The 16,676-nt window shown below is 41.8% G+C and overlaps 2 protein-coding genes across 2 annotated transcripts; one reads left to right on the top strand and one right to left on the bottom strand.

Moving 5' to 3' along the window:
• Nucleotides 1–3,389: 3,389 nt before the first annotated feature.
• Nucleotides 3,390–6,623, top strand: Lrrc14b (leucine rich repeat containing 14B). The gene is made up of 2 exons (XM_028782763.1): nt 3,390–4,276; nt 5,978–6,623. Exons 1-2 carry the CDS (start codon nt 3,390–3,392, stop codon nt 6,621–6,623), a joined length of 1,533 nt encoding a protein of 510 aa, XP_028638596.1.
• A 2,712-nt stretch (nt 6,624–9,335) lies between these two features.
• On the bottom strand, nt 9,336–16,668 carry Ccdc127 (coiled-coil domain containing 127). Its single transcript, XM_028782740.1, has 3 exons — nt 16,564–16,668; nt 13,871–14,001; nt 9,336–10,814 (listed from the first exon to the last, which is right to left on the bottom strand). The coding sequence occupies exons 2-3, from the start codon at nt 13,989–13,991 to the stop codon at nt 10,153–10,155; spliced, it is 783 nt and encodes a 260-aa protein (XP_028638573.1). The 5' UTR covers nt 13,992–14,001; nt 16,564–16,668; the 3' UTR covers nt 9,336–10,152.
• Nucleotides 16,669–16,676: the final 8 nt, after the last annotated feature.

The raw sequence follows: 16,676 nt of genomic DNA, 5'->3' as shown, positions 1-16,676 counted from the left end.
AGAGAGAGAGAGAGAGAGAGAGATTTTTCTTCAAGTTGAAATCTGGAGATTGCAAGTTAATGCTGGAGACTTGTATTCACTTGCAATCAGAAATATGAAGTCATGAGAAGTTACAGACAAAAAAAGAACATGAGCTTTTCAATACAACTTTATTTGAGAAGCAATCACGATGACAATCAATACAAAAACAAGTTTTTAAGCCGGGCGGTGGTGGCGCACGCCTTTAATCCCAGCACTCGGGAGGCAGAGGCAGGCGGATTTCTGAGTTCGAGGCCAGCCTGGTCTACAGAGTGAGTTCCAGGACAGCCCGGGCTATACAGAGAAACCCTGTCTCGAAAAACCAAAAAAAAAAAAAAAAAAAACAAGTTTTTATTGCATAAACAGATATATGATGTCAAATTATCCATTTCAGGGCCAACAAGGTGGTTTTGTAGGCACATGCACTTGCTGCCTTACAATCAGAGTTAGATCCCCAGAACTCACTTTATCAAAGGAAAGAATTACCTCATGCAATCTGTCCTCTGACCTCCACGTGCATACTCTGGCACACACATGCCTGTGCTTGTGTACATACACATGTACACACATAAGTATAATATTTTAAGTATCCATTTCACCTGTGAAATTCCATAAGCATGGCAGGAAATTCAAGGTACTTGTGGAACATGTAAAAATTATATAGTTCACTATGGATACTAATATTTCCAAACACATTTCAAAGTGATTCATACAGTAGTGAATTTAGACATAGACCTAGTCACATGTACTTCAAATTTTATACCTTAAAGGATAGACATTTGGTATCACTAGTCTTGGGTTCTTATTTAGCAGACATGGTAATACTTCAGAGACCAAGATTTGGGAGGGGGAAAGGGGTAACATTAGGGCAAAGTCCTGTCGTGGGTTACCTTCCATATAAATCCTACCCACCTAGCAGTGCTTGGGGCTCCACCATGGCAACATATTCTCATCTCTGTCCATGGCAGAGTTTCTGGGAGAGATAAAGCTCTGTATCAGGAGGAAGTCAAAGAAGGTCACACTGGAAAACTGGAATACACCTGAGGGCAGGACACTCACCTGGAACAGCCACTGTCTGCCTCCTACCTCTCCCTCTGTAAGGAGCAGGCCCTTAAATAGGACCAACTCCATTTTGTAATAGGAAACTTGAAAGACATGTGTGGACATGTCTGGTACTTATAAAGGCAAGTCTGGAAATGAAGCTGTGCTGAGATAACCAGACACGAGTGGTTATCTGCCATGTACGTCAAGAGTAACTCCAAATTCAGCATGAAAGAGGAGCCCGTCCAGAGCACTTCATCACACTTGTAGCCATGACTGGGCAATGTGATCCTCTGGACAAAGCCTCCTCAGCACCCGCTCATCAAAGAGTTAACTGAGAGACCTATGCCTTCAACTTCAAGGTTGAGCTCCGACTTCAAGCAGAGAGACAAAGCCTCCAGCTTCGTGGTCAAGCACCCTGCGAGGTCAAATTAGCAATTCAACTATCTGGAAGCTGAAGCCTGACCCCACCTTCAAGGACTTGAACCTGTAACCCAACACCATCAGAAGGACTCAGGTCGTATAATCCATGAATGAATGATGTGTCTATTGCTATGCTTATTTCTTTGGTAATTAGCAACTTATTTGTGTTAATTATGCATATTGTTAGAAGCAACCTATAGGAAATGTGACAATATCTTGTAGCAATAGCCTTAGCATTTGTGTTTGCTTGCTATGCATTATCATTAAAGAAGTAACTGAATTCCACAAACTCTCTGACTCTTGGTGTACTCTCTTCCCTCTTGAGGAGCTGATAATCTCACAGTCAAATCCAGTATACGATCCCTGAGTGGAGCAGGACCTGTTGCTCCTCTCCCTGCGGGGGATTCAAACCCCTTGGTCATAATAGATAAGAGTCCCTGCTCTCACTCTCTCACTCTCTGTTATGACTCTCCTATAAAGCTGGCACCATGGGAACCTATGAGCCAGAATCTGCTGCCTATTCCCGGTGATAGGGCTGATGAAAGGGCGGGATCTAACCATTCAATACCTACCTAGGCTAGGGCTTCGAACACACAGCCTATAGGTACCTGAATTTTATTTGCAGCATCACCTTCTTCACTAGTCCATCTCTCCCCCCCCCCCTTTTTAAAATTAGTTTTCTCCAACTGAGTGTTCCTGGAAATACATATCACATTTATTTTTAGATTTATTTATTTTTATGTATACGAGTACAATGTCACTCTCTTCAGACACACCAGAAGAGGGCACTGGATTCCATGACAGTTGGTTGTGAGTCACCATGTGGTTGCTGGGAATTGAACTCATCAGGACCTCTGGACACTCAGTGCTCTTAACCGCTGAGCCATCTCTGCAGCCCCAGTCCACATCTCTTTTTCAGTGAAATCGTTTCTCTTTCTTCTGCAAAGAAGGATCTTGTGGATAAGAGATGGTGCAGCTTCACAGCCAGTATTGTGCCCTCACCCCAGTCTTGAGCAGGCCTGAAAGACCTTGTTTACCACAATAGATCAAATAATAGAACTTAGGTGGAGTTACCCACTGTGGCTGCCGGTACAGCCTGCTACAGGGACTTAGAAGAATAGACTGCCCGCTGAGCTTGCCTGGAGATAACTCTGGCTTCGACAAAGGATGGGTTCCTCCACCCATCACCAACAGTGACAAAGGATGGGTTCCTCCACCCATCTCTGGCTGAAACAAGAAGGGGTTTGGTGGGGCTTTTGCCTTTAAATTAAGAGCTGAACATTAAACTTCGAGCCTTGAGAACTTTGTCTTGGCTTCATCTTTTCTTCCCCTCCGTCCCTTCTTTATTTTCAGCCCCCCTTTCAGGTGAAGCCAGTTGGTCCATGGCCACAGGCGGCTACACAGTATTCTTAAAATATTAAAAGAGTTGTCTAAGATACCTACCCCATTATCCTGGCCCTTGCATTCCTGACTCCTAGGTATTAGGAAAAAAAAAAGGGTTTTATCCAAAGACCACCGTTTCATCCATCCAAGTGCAGCTCAGGATTTCACTTCACTTAGATCTTTTGACTGGAATAAGTTCCAGCTGGGCAGAATATCCATTTGTATTGTAAGCCTTAAGCTACTTGTGCAAGTACCTAGAGCTTAGCCTCTTAGTACTCCCACTTTGGACAACAAAACCAAGGAGCTCTGCTTTCATCAACAGGGTGCCATAGACAGACAGGCAGATGCCTCCACAGTTACAGCCAAACTGGTACCCAAGGACCAAAATAGCAGTCAGATGACCACAAGGGCCAGTTTACCACTTTCTATCCTGAGCCCAGAAGCAGCAGCAGCTAAAAATAGCCACAAAACTCATACGCTTTGGGAAGAACAGCAGGGACAGCACCATTCTGACCAGGGGCACAATGAGCTCGCTTCGTTTCGTTTCTGCTGAAGCTTTAGTGTCCCACTCCCGGCTGGTTCAGGAGAACCTGGACAATATAGCCTACAACCTCTACCCACTTCTGTTCAAGGCCAGTTACCTGCTAGAACAGGCAGACGTAACCCGTGCCCTGCTGAGTCACTGGCCACTGGAGGAGTTCCGGCTGGCTGTGCTACTGAGGCCAAACACTGATCACCCTGAAGACCTGCGTGATCGTGCCTGCAAGGCCTGCCTGGAGGCCTGTATGCAGGGCATAGCTGACCATGTGCTGAAAAGTGGAAACAACCGCCTTCGGGTAGCTGATTTCACTGGCATCCAGGATGTACAGGTGCAGCAATGTCCTTGTGGGAGGGCACTAGGAAGGTGGGGCCGTACCAAGATGCTTGCTAGGACCTGCTGCCAGCTCCAAGGACAGCCCTGTACAGCTGGGGGCCCTATTGAAGTCTTTGCTGATCTCTTTGTCACAGAAGGCAACTTTGACATGGTGGTACAGGCCCTGAAGCCATCAGGCTCAGCACCTCTGCGGGTCTGTTGCCCTTCACTCCGGGCAGACAGCCTGAGCCCTGGGCAGCTCCTACAAGTGCTTGGCCTGGCTGGGCCAGGCAACCTTAGAAAGTTGGAGGTAGTACACAATGTACGGTTGCATGCTGGCCACGTGCAGCAGCTGCTGGCCCAGGTGGGCTTCCCTCAGCTGACCTCACTCACCTTGCCCACCAAGGCCTTCGATGCTCCCCCAACCTGTGCCCCAAATCCAGAGGGCGAGGATCTCCTCCTTACCTCTATTGCCTGGGAGCTCAGCCAGATGAACCAGCTCACTGAGCTAAGTGTAGCTTTCTCTACACTGACTGGGAAGATCCAAACATTGCTTAGGTAAGTCTCAGATAATTGGGCACAGGGTCTGGGAAAGCATGCTGGAGTCACTGAGAATAGGGATAGGATCTATTTACACAATGTTCTCTGGGAATGTGCTGGCCAGACCAGCAAGAGTTAAGAGCCATCAGGAAAGAATCAGAACACTGAACCAGTTTGGAAGATGCCTTTCAATTAACAAAAACTCGGACATGGGGCTTGCCCATAATCCCGGTGCTCAGAAGTCATAGCCAGTAGCATTTTAAGTTTGAGGTCAACTACAAAGAGAGGCCTTATTTCAGCAAACAAAAACAAAGGCTGAGAATATAGGGTGGTTGAGTGATAAATCACTAGCAGTGTTGTATGGGAATGGCAGCTTGCATCCAGACAGACCACACCAGGCCAATGCAGTTCCACTTGACAGAGGTTTATTGGGGGTGGGGACAGAGACAAAGGGAGAAAAAGAGAGAAAAAAGGGGTGAAGGTCAGGAAGAGTCTGCCTTCTATTTAGGCTGTGATGTACCCACTCACAGGTAAGGATGGGAAGTGGACTCTGCGAATGTATGTGATTGCCATGGCAACAGATGTGGATGTCCCTGTCACCTATGGGTGACATCACTGGGTTTGGAGGCAATTTGTCAAGCTGGTTTGTGATACCAACAAGCAGGACCCTAGTTTTATTTCTCAGCATCAGAGAGGAGGAGGAGGTAGAAGGAAGAAGACATAAGAGAAAGAGGAAGAAGGGAGCTTACTAGAAAACAACACAGAAGTCACAACCAGACCTTCTACTGACTAGTGTTGTATAATGAATTATCCAATATTTAGTGTCGTAAAAAGTTTTCCCAGGATAGGAATGGGAAGGTAGCATAGTGAGAATGTTGTCAGCTGTTCGCTGGATTGTCTCACCTGAAATCCTGGTACTGCTATCAGTACCAATCTCCTCCTCAGCAACTGTACAATGAAGGACAGGAGGGTAGTTGACAAGTAGTTCTGAGGTCAGGGTGGTTTCATGTGGAGAGTACTGTCCCAGTAATAGGTTATCATGTATGGGCAAGCAGTGGAGAGGCAGCAAGAATAGGATCCGGAACAAGACCCCACCACATACTGCCTTGTTTAACAAGGGCAATGAAGGGGGTGTTCACAGAAAGGTCCAGGGTGCCAGAAAATATATATTCTCATCAACCCTGGGTGGGGAAGTTGCTCCAGACGCACCTCCCCCCAGATGATACTGGATGACTAGTGAATTTAAGATTATGGAGCCCACACTCAGGCTGCTGGACTTTCTTCTCAGCCCTGAAAACTATATTGGTTCTATAGTCATCAGAGTGGTAGTACTCTCTTTCAAGCTAATTCTATCTTTTGCTGTTCTCACAGTCAATATTCTGATAGTTCTGAGATCATATGAATAACTTCCCTACCTAACTTGAAAGTCAGTGTTGGTCCATTTCAGGTTCAATTATTGATTGATCAAAAGGCTCAGCAGCTGTAGACTTCTAGAAGAAACATGAGTTTCACATTTCACAAACTATTTTGATTCTTTAAATTTTGCTTAAAAATATCATTAACTCATATGCCAATGTGAAATGAAGTGTCAGCTTGGAGTTTCTGGCAGGCTACAGTCAGTGATCTCTAAGATAGAAAAGTGGTTAGGTTGTTCATCTCCACCAAAACTCCAGCTCACCTGAGACCCTCACACTTGTGATGTTTTTGCCTACCTCACAGCCCCTTGAAGACCCCACTAAGAGTATTGGACCTAGCCAACTGTGCCCTTAATCATGAAGACATATCCTTCTTAGCAGACTGTAACCACACTGCCCACTTGGAGGTGCTGGACCTCAGTGGACACAACCTGGTACACTTGTACCCTTCTACCTTCTTCAGGCTGCTGAGCCAGGCTGCCCAAACGCTGAGAGTGCTCACCCTAGAGGAGTGCAACATCACAGACAGCCATGTTAACATGATGATTCTGGGCCTCAGCCCTTGCAGCCAGCTCCAGCAGTTCAAGTTCCTTGGAAACCCACTATCAGGCAGTGCTCTCCGGCGCCTTTTTGCTGCACTCTGCGAACTCCCTCGGCTGCGCCACATTGAGTTCCCAGTGCCAAAGGACTGCTACCCTGAGGGTGCTATCTACCCCCAGGATGAGCTGTCAGTGTCCAAATTCGACCAACAGAAATACAACATGATTGCAGAGGATCTGCGGGCAGTACTGCTTCGAGCTAACCGGGAGGACATCCAGGCCTCCACCCCACTCTTTGGAAGTTTTGATCCAGACATTCATGAAACCAGCAATGAACTCGGTACTTTCTTGCTGCAAGCTTTCAAAACTGCTTTGGAAAACTTTTCCAGAGCACTAGAAGAAATGGAGTAGGTCCTAGAATCATGCTAAAAAGGCTGTGTGTTTCTAGTGCCCTGAGGTCAGTCTTGGACCAAAAGATCAGGCTCAACCTTGTCATCAGCAGCAACACTGCCATAAGATTTCTTTAAAAAAAAAAACAAAACTGCAGGCATACTAATTACATGCTCTAAGAAGAAGACAGATATATAAATGAGACATGAGGTGCCCCTGTGTGTTAACACAGCAAGATCCTAAAGCAGAGGGGAAGCCACCTCAAACAGAAGGTGGAGAATGTGACCACTAGGGCAGGATGTAGTGGGAACAGGGTCAACCACCTAGCTCTGATGCTGTGAGGGGGAGAAATGAGAAAACTCATCACGGAAAATATATAGAAGCAGCAGCCCATAAAAAAATATACACTGACAATAAAAGTGAACCAGACCCCTGAGCTAGCAGTTTAGCTATGTTCTATCTGTTGTACATTTTACCAGATGACATCTGCCTACACAGAAATGTGGGGGATGGGGGTGATGATCAGTTTTCTGTCGGTGGCTGTTTTGGCTTTGTTTCCAATTGAAGCAGATTTTTTACTGTCTTTTGGTGACTGAGGACATTTAGTCACTGAAATATGCCCAATGTTTCTTGGCATTATTCTGATCCTGTTTTCTGCTCAGAGTTTAGACCCTAAGATAGGCATGTCCAACCTGAACAGTATATGCAGCCACATGTGACAGAGGACCGCTATGAATGTAGCCTATTACAACATTGTAAACTTACTGAAGACACTGAGATGATTTTTTCTGAAATTTGTTGTGACTCAGTTTTCAAGAATGAACTTTGTAGATGATAACATATCTATAATACACCCAAATCACTGCTCCTCAGAGTGACTGAGGCCTGGCCCTTTGCAACTCCTTTGAGAAACAAATCACCACACAAGAAATACTTGTTTAGACTTCATTTCCAGTTTTGTTTTGCCAAAGAACTACTGTAATTAAATGCTAATAAAATAGGAGTGTGGCTTAACTTATGTACAGTTTATTTAATTAATAATCTAAATTTTAAAACTTAAGAGTATGAAAATAATTCTTTTGTGACTGAAGTAAAAACTTAGCTCTATAACCATCCTTGTGCCAACCAAGGCACTTGACTCTCACATGTAGTTCTTCTCCATGTGACCCCCTCTACAGGTACCTCCCCATTTCAGGACCTCCTGTGATACTTCCTCCCACCAGTAAATCATACCAGATCCTCCCATGCTATCTCTACCCCCAAGGTCTGTCTCCATACTAAGTAATTCCACTTGGCCCTGAACAGCAATAAAAATATGCTGCTAACATTTTCAGTTTAAAAAGACAGAAAACAGACTTAGGATGGAAGGTGGCCATGCCACAGACTCAAACAGTTGGTGTGACTCCCACAGAAAATGTGTCATTTTAAAAGATAAACTTTAGAGAAAGTCATGAAGTAGTCTATCCAAGATCATATGGGCAAATCAGTGGAGTAACAGAAACCAGAGCCTATGAGGCTTCCTTCAAGAATCTAATGAATCTAGTAATTCATTAGGAAACACAATCTAAAAAAACTGTTTCTTAGATATACTAGAAAAAAAAAACTTCTCAAAATACGGGTAATACAGCAGAAAGGCATGGTAAATATCTATTGACAAGAGCTTTATCTGAAGCCGGAATCACCTGGCTTTGGCTCAGAGAGCCTGCTGACAACTCTGTCAAGATGGTTCTGAGAACTTATTGTGGAACATGAAGCATGAACCAAGTGCTCCTCAGCCATTCTATAAATGAACTGTTTTATGGTTATTTTCAAGTTTGCTATCTCTCTACACAGAAAGATATGTACAGGGTGGAATATAGGATCTGAACACAAACTGACCACGTTGTTCAGTTCCTGCATGGCCACTGACAAATAACCACACACAGGTTCCTATGTCTGTAAATCAAACACCCAAGTCAGATCCACTCCAACAAAATACTACCTATGACTTAGACAGATTTCTTTCTCCAAATCAAGGCTCCAGATTCCTATCCTCTGTAAAATAAGGCTATGTGGAAAAGCTCACATAAGACTTCATCCTCAGGGGCTGGTGAGATGGCTCAACGGTTAAGAGCACCAACTGCTCTTCCAGGGGTCCTGAGTTCAAATCCCAGCAACCACATGGTGGCTCACAACCATCTGTGATGAAATCTGATGCTCTCTTAAGGGATGTCTGAAGACAGCTACAGTGTACTTACATATAATAAATAAATAAACTTAAAAAAAAAAAAAGAGACTTCATCCTCACACAAGGCTAGTCCATAATAGATGTCTAGATGCTGGGAGTTCCCAATACTGGTAACTAGCAAGAGTGGCTCACCATACCTAAACTGCTTACAGACTGTGAGTGATCTCTACCACTTGCCTTCCTGTGGGAATGAACTTGAGTGAAGGGTCACATGAATAGCCCTTACTCTATCAAAATCTTGATAGCCTCCAGTGAGCTTTCCTGGGAACCTGTCATGTTTCTATTCATACCCCTAAACTAAACAATGCTCCCTGTGGTTCTAAAGTGTAACACTTGGTGGCTCCATCTAGAGTCTTCTACATTCCTGTTCTCTGCTGATTTTATCTTTCTTGCTATCACAAATCTTAGCCCTGAGGGCAACCATAGGTAGAGCCTTAGAAACCATGGCAAGTCAGAGAACCTGGGTATCTTGAGAAATTACCGTTTACAAGATAATAGTACTTAGCTCATAAAACCAGAGTAAGGATTATATAAGTTATGTACAAAGGGTCAACTCATATAAGCTGTATGGAAATGAGTTATAAGTACTTATCAATACATGCAAAATTATCAACCCAAGAGTGTAATACATACGTGTAATCATAGCATGTGCGAGCCTGAGGCAGAAAGACTGCACATATAAGGCCCACCTGAGCTATACAGTAAGACTGTCTCAAAATAATAATAAAGTCACATAAAAAAGCAACACTATTACTTTTAAATGACAAATATTATTGACTGCATATCACTGTAATAAATAACATGCTTATTGAGTACAGGACCAGCTCAATTCTAAATATTCACTGGGGTACCGGCTGGACATAAGAAATATTTGGTGAGTTTGGGTTTTTTTTGGTGGGGGAGGGTGTTCCAAACAAGATAAATCTTGGTAATGTAACTATTATATTACTCAACAACTTCTACATGGAATCAGGAAAGGGAGGACAATTATTAGAGAGGTAAGAACTGACAGAACATTTTTAGAGGAAGAATATTGTATTTTTCCCCTAGAACTAAAATATATAGTTGTACTTGTTTTGCTAAATATTAGCAGCTCAAAAATGTTTCAAAAAAAGTATCTCTAATTGCTGAATAGCATCATAGAAAAACATATCTGCTTAGGCCCTACTGCACTGCTCAAAGGGTGGAAAGACTTGAGTTCTCACAAAGGGTAGCTGTACTGGGCCCCTTTTGGTGGCAAAGGAACAGAGTAAATATCAGAGACCCTAGAATTCAGACTGCCATGGTGAATGACCCCCTCTGGCCTTGAGTTTCATTTCATTCTTATTTTTCTAATATGACCTTCTCTACTTTCTTAAATTTTTTAAGTTCGACAAGTAGTTCCCAATATTTAAGATACATCCACATGAGCCTCCCATTTTGACGTTTGTTGGTGTTCCAGACATCTCCACAATGCTTATCATGCTTAAATATGTCAGATAAGCCAGCTGCCATTTCTAGGTCAGCAGCCACTGGATCAACAGATGTGCGCACCAATAAGCTCTTCTCCAGCTCTAGCCGTGCACTGCGGGGAAGAATCAGGCTACAATAGATATTCTGGCGTTCCTCGAGAGCTTCTCCCACCTCCTTCAGCACAAGCTGGGCTCTCCTCTGCCAGTCATCCTCTTCTTCCAGGCAGCTCAAATAGACACTTCTCAGGGGCTGAAGCCGACTTTTTTCTTGCATTATCTGAGCCCGTTCCTGTTCAAGAAGCTTCTTTTCTTCTGCCAACTTACGCCCCTGAGAGATAAGGGCTTCTCGAAAACTAGTTGTTCTATTTTGCTCTTTTTCCAGTTCCAAAGACAGCTGAGCAACAGCACGCCGATGTTCTGAGATCACAGCATGGTATTTAGCTTCAAGATCCTGTTGGAAAGCAGCTGTTCTCTGATGATATGCTTTTCTTGCTTTTTCTATTTCTTTTTGGGATTCCCTTGACCAAATCCAACCTGACATGAATAAAAAAGATGGAGACACATGAAGAGACATAATTAAAATCTTATGACTACTTAAAGAAAATACGTAACACAATAATGACACTATTTCAGTAAAAGCCTAAGAATCAAAGGTGCCAAGACATTAAAACATTATATATAACAAAATTCTTATCCTAAAATCAGACCAGTGCTGGGCACTTAAAACAGCACATACAATGTTCCTCTTCTAGTGTCTAATATTCACGGCTGGAAAAATTTACCACTATTTTCTTTACTTTCAGTTATATGCTCTACATCAGTGCTCCATGATTTATTGCCAATGTTGTAAAAATTAATATGGATGGGCTTCAACTACTGCTGGAAGCTCAGTTATCATCAATATATAGCTTAAGTCTGGTGGGTTTGCTGTTAGGTAAAGAAGTTCAACCTTAGGTTGGACTTAGTAGCAAGTGCTTGTAATCCTAGTATTTGGTAGGCTGAACGAGACGAGGATTCCAAGCCAAGACCAGCCTGGACATCCAAACTGTGCAGTTGTCAAAGCAAACAAACAAACAAACAAACAAAAAAACCAGCATTGTACCAAACCCAGAAAGATCAGATTTTAGTGTTATCTGAGGAAGACTTTAAGACAGTCACATAACTTCAAACCTCCAGTTAAATAACATTCTGAACCAATAGATTCCAGAGAAGTGGTTATAAGGTTTCAGAGAAAAGTGTGGTCCTGTGATTTTATCTTAACAAACACAAGACCCTGAGTCCCATGCTGAGTCTTCATGAAGTAACCTTAAGAAAATTGAGTAAACAATATTACCTCTCTGTGTCACTTTTCACAATTGTATGTCGTCTACAGTGGTCTCAAAACTGTCTCTTTTGACTAAATTGAGTTGCACTAAGTGATTAAGCTTGGTATACCAGGCACTTCACTTTTTAGATCTAAGACAGTTTCTTTACTATGGAAGAGAAGAGAAGATAAGGGAAAGAGAGGGATGAGAGAGGAAGGGGAAAATGAACAGAGAGATAGGGAATGAGAAGGCACAGCAGAGAAAAGGAGATATAAGCCTGCTAAAATACCAGACAGTTTTCAAAGTAAGCACAACTTTACCAGTTTCTGAATTGTATTAAAAGTTATAAAATTTGGGGCTATGGATGTAGCTCAGTGATAAGAGTTCTTGTCTAGCATATACAAAGTCCCTGGTTGATCATCAGAACCACAAAAGAAAGAAAGAAAAATTGAGAGAGAGAGAGAGAGAGAGAGAGAGAGAGAGAGAGAGAGAGAGAGAAAAGGATGGAAGGAAGGAAGGAAGGAAGGAAGGAAGGGAGGGAGGGAGGGAGGGAATAAAAGAAGCAGCATGGGTAGGAGGATTGGTTGTGAAATTTAAATTATCAGAATAAAAGTAGATTCTCATTCATCAAGTAAGGTATTCATCTGCTGTTACTTCAAGAACACGATGAAAGCTAGTTGATATGTGCATGTTGCGATACACCTTCTCAAACATGTAGTAACTTACTAGTAAAAAATATTTATAAGAATGCAAAGTTAAAATTTTACCTCTGTTTAGGCTGTCCTGGCATACACCTATAGTGTCGACAATTGAGAAGCTGAGGCATGAGGATTGTGAGTTTTGAGGCTAGTATACTGAGACCCTGATTTAAAGTAACAAAAACCCAACAGTTATCCCTGAAGATATTATTTAACCAGGATAATCAATACAGAAATATAAACCATTCTTTAATCCTTCTTAGTACAAAACTTATCAACTTGAATATACATAAAGGAAAAGCATGTATTTGGGAGTTATGAGTTAGTATTAAAGCTATATATAAGTCTGAAAAATTCATGGAAAATGACAGGGCCTCTCATAGTCTCAAAGCTAACTCACTCAAAGTGACTAACACCACTAATGAATGAGAATCCACTTATAATAGTTATATAATTTTAAGGCTTCCAAGCTACTCAAAAAACCACGGCAATAGATGCTTTTTTATGCTAAACAGTGCACTGATAGAGAAAGACAGGCAGGAGCCTTTAGACAACACCCTCTGGGACAGTCCTGGATTGGCTACAGGAAATGCTCCCCACTTCCTCCATGGCAAACTTCTGAACTGAGAGATTCAAGCACATAAAAAGCTACCGTACAGAAATGATCACTATACATATGGGACAGTATTTGCTTTTGATTCACTGAATCATCAGTTCTCATATTCTTAGATGATAACCAGGACCACAAGACATAAGGACATATAAGCCAGTTCTACATCAGTGATGTGTCCCCATCACAGGTGGAGATATACTTCACTTGAGACATGCCTCCCACACTACACTATGACTTCTTGAAATCACATAGGATGCCATGCTGTGCAGCACATAAAGCTGAAAAATATCTTCTTGACTAAAAAAAAAATGTATACAGTTGATATAATCATAATAGCCATATTCTTTCTAGTTAGTATCTTTTTCATTTTCTTCAAGGTATAGCTCTGAGAGAGAGAGAGAGAGGGAGAGAGAGAGAGAGGGGGGGGGAGAGGAAGGGAGGGAGGGAGGAGTAAGAGCACAAGCGTATGACTGGTAAGAGTCTCAGTGGTGTTTAGTCAATTTAAATGTGAGGATTTCTAGCCTGTAGAATAGTTCTCCCCCCCCCCCCCCCCGCCATGGGCAAGCTTGCCCAAATACTGACTTTAAATATACTAAACATATATCTTAACTGGTTTTCTTTCAGGTCAGTTTCTCTGTAGGTCCCAAGGAAGGCAATTAAGGCGAAGAAGTCCCCTTAGAACAGTGAATCAATGGGAGAAAGCTAAAGCTTATTAAGACCTAACCTACACAGAATGCTTCTGCTTCATTTAATCCTCACAATGTATTGAGGCAGGACAAGCTACCTTCTAGGAACAGGTAAACTGAGGATCAGAAAGCCTAACAGTCACAGAGTAGCTGTATAGGATAAAATAGCACTGTATTGGTCAAGTCCTAAAGCCAATCTTTTAGTGTCCAGCCCATGCTGCAACCTTGGTACTCCTGGCATAATTTTGGACCAGAAAACAAAAAAAGTTACAAGAAAATCATAACTTACGAAATGCTGCCAATCCGAGCATTGGCACCAACAGGGCATAATTCCACTTGCTTCCATCACCCCCTTCAGCCCTAGGATTGGGCCGGATATTCCAATTTGGGGGGTCGTTTAAGTTATTCATGGAGTTATACCTTAAAGAAAACGAAAAAGATACTAACTATATAAAAGAAAGAGTATGGCTACTATGATTATATCATCTATATATATTTATTTTTTTTTAGTCAAGAAAATAATTTTCAGCTTTATGTGCTACACAGCATGGCATCCTATGTGATTTCAAGAAGTCACGGTGTCATGTGGGAGGCATGTCTTAAGTGAAGTACAAGTAGAATGTGGTGATTTCTCCCTTCAGGTTTAGATGTATGGTAGTTGGAATGATTATTATTTTGTGTGTCAACATAACCAAAGGAAGGCATCTCAGTATGCCCAGCTAATTGGTTAGAAATCATTCAAGGAGTGCCTGAGAAGTGTTTCTATATGACTGGTAAGTATTTGAGTGCCTATACTGATTACTTATAATAAATCAAATGTCCTTTTACTGTACACATACCATCACAAGCCCTAAAAAAATATGGTTGACAATGAGCTACACATATAGTAGTTCCACATCAGTATTGGTTAATGTCAGAGAGGCTGAGCTCACTCCTGGATTTACATAAAATTGGAATCCCCTATCAATACATTTCTCGGAATCTGTCTCCATTGTTAAGTGATGTCTCTGTAAGACTTTAATATAGCTGTACATAGATAACAACAAAACAATAAAATGGAATCTACAATAAGCATTTGCTTTATATGAGCTGGGGTTTAAAGAATGAGCAGTTTTCTACAGACAAAAATCGAAGAAAAGCTTTTTACATGAGGGTCATGATCAGGATTACAGAAATCCCTTGCTTCATATTAGGGTATAGCTCACAAACTAGGCTAGAGAGCAATATTAATATAAATTTACTAGTTTACAAACTACTCATACTAGCCAGGCATAGTGGTGCATGTCTTTATTCTCAGAATTCAAGTTGGCAGAGGCAGGCTTATCTCTTTGAGTTTGAAGATAGTCTAGTCTACATAGTGAGTTCTAGAACAGCCAGGACTATATAGATAGTCTCTATCTCAAATAAATAAGAATAAAATAAAAGTACCCATATTAGATGGGTGTTTTCATAATGTAAAGTCATAAAAACATTCAGCTTGCTTATATGTACAAATACAATAAACACAAAATAGTTAACCAAGATGATTATAAGAAATACATAATTCGTCGGGCGGTGGTGGCGCATGCCTTTAATCCCAGCACTTGGGAGGCAGAGGCAGGCAGATTTCTGAGTTTGAGGCCAACCTGGTCTACAGAGTAAGTTCCAGGACAGCCAGGGCTATACAGAGAAATCCTGTCTCAAAAAACAAAACAAACAAACAAAAAACAAAAACAAAAAACAAAAAAAAAAACAAATAAAGCCATAATTCAACTCAAATTTTGAAGGTTTTAGTGTTTTAAACAAACTTTGTTTAACATGTAAAGATGAGCAATGATGAGCAAAAAATATATAACCATAATACATGGCTCAGAATTTAATGGTTTATAGGAACCATAGAATTAAGTTTGGTAGATGCCTAATTTAGAAAGATATACTAACTTAAATCAGGTAACTTTCAAAAACCTCCTACTATGTATGTATGGCCATCCCTCAGATATCTGATGGGGAGCCCCAGCAGATGCCAAAAGCCTTGAAGATAGCCAAAGCTCCCATACAAAATGCTGTATTTGAATATAATCTGCTAAATACTTTAGATTATCTCTAAATCACTGATACCTAATAAGGTATAAAGGCATTTAAGTAGTTGATATGTTTTATTTTCCCCCTTGTTAAAAAAAAAAGAAGTCTGTATATACTCAGAACAAACATAGTTTTCCCCAAATATATTTTATCTGCAGTTGGTTGAACCCACCAATGTAGAACCCTTGTAGGGTAAACTGTCATATTTATTTCCTCTGCACCAACAACATCCATTTTGGGGTTATAAAGCTCAAGGAAATAATTCAAAATATAAAGCGTTGTGCATAAATATATTCTATATTTCCTTATTCATTAATAAAAAACAAAGAGAAAGGAATAAAATGGAAATGGCTCATCGTAAACTTAAAAAATTCAAAATAATGTTCATAAAGATTGTGCACCAAGAGGAAGACCACCTTATTCTAATATTAAGTGAAAATTCAGGAAACAATTACGATTATTGGTTTACTTTTTATGTCATTTAATTCCACCTAAAATTTCAGCTATATTCACTAGAAAAACTAAAGATGATTAAATCAGAGCACTTTACAATAAGGGATGCTAGCCACGATCTAAGCAGCTTTCAGAATGACAACAGGCCGGGCCCCGAGCTTCCCAGCAGCTGTAAAGAAAGCTTTGGATATAGTTTCTAGTTCAGTATCCTGGCTTCTGCGTAGCCCAGGGCAGCTGCTCCTTGTCCAGCCACCAAGGGATCATTCCTAGCCACTCCAGAAGTCCAGGGCGGTAGCTCCCGCCCATTCCTTAAGATTCAAGCGCCCAACAAAATGGGCTCTTACGGAGCTTGCGCTAGCTGACCCGAGAACCCTACTTCCATCTATCCGGATCCTCCGACTCTCTCTGTTTTTGTAAACAAGAAGAACCACTCGAGAAACTCTTTAAAGACATTGGTACTTCACTTACCACTGGAGCAAAGCCCATAAGCGAAGTTGACACCCTATCCCAGAGCTACAGCCACCGCCGTGCTTGCAGAGCGCAGACGCACCACCACTCACGCAAGCCAGGAGGGGCGTGTT

The sequence above is a fragment of the Grammomys surdaster genome, unplaced genomic scaffold (genome assembly GCF_004785775.1).
Source record: "Grammomys surdaster isolate TR1022 unplaced genomic scaffold, NIH_TR_1.0 843, whole genome shotgun sequence".
Taxonomy (NCBI): Eukaryota; Metazoa; Chordata; class Mammalia; order Rodentia; family Muridae; genus Grammomys; species Grammomys surdaster.
This window is presented reverse-complemented; position numbering and strand designations above follow the sequence as displayed.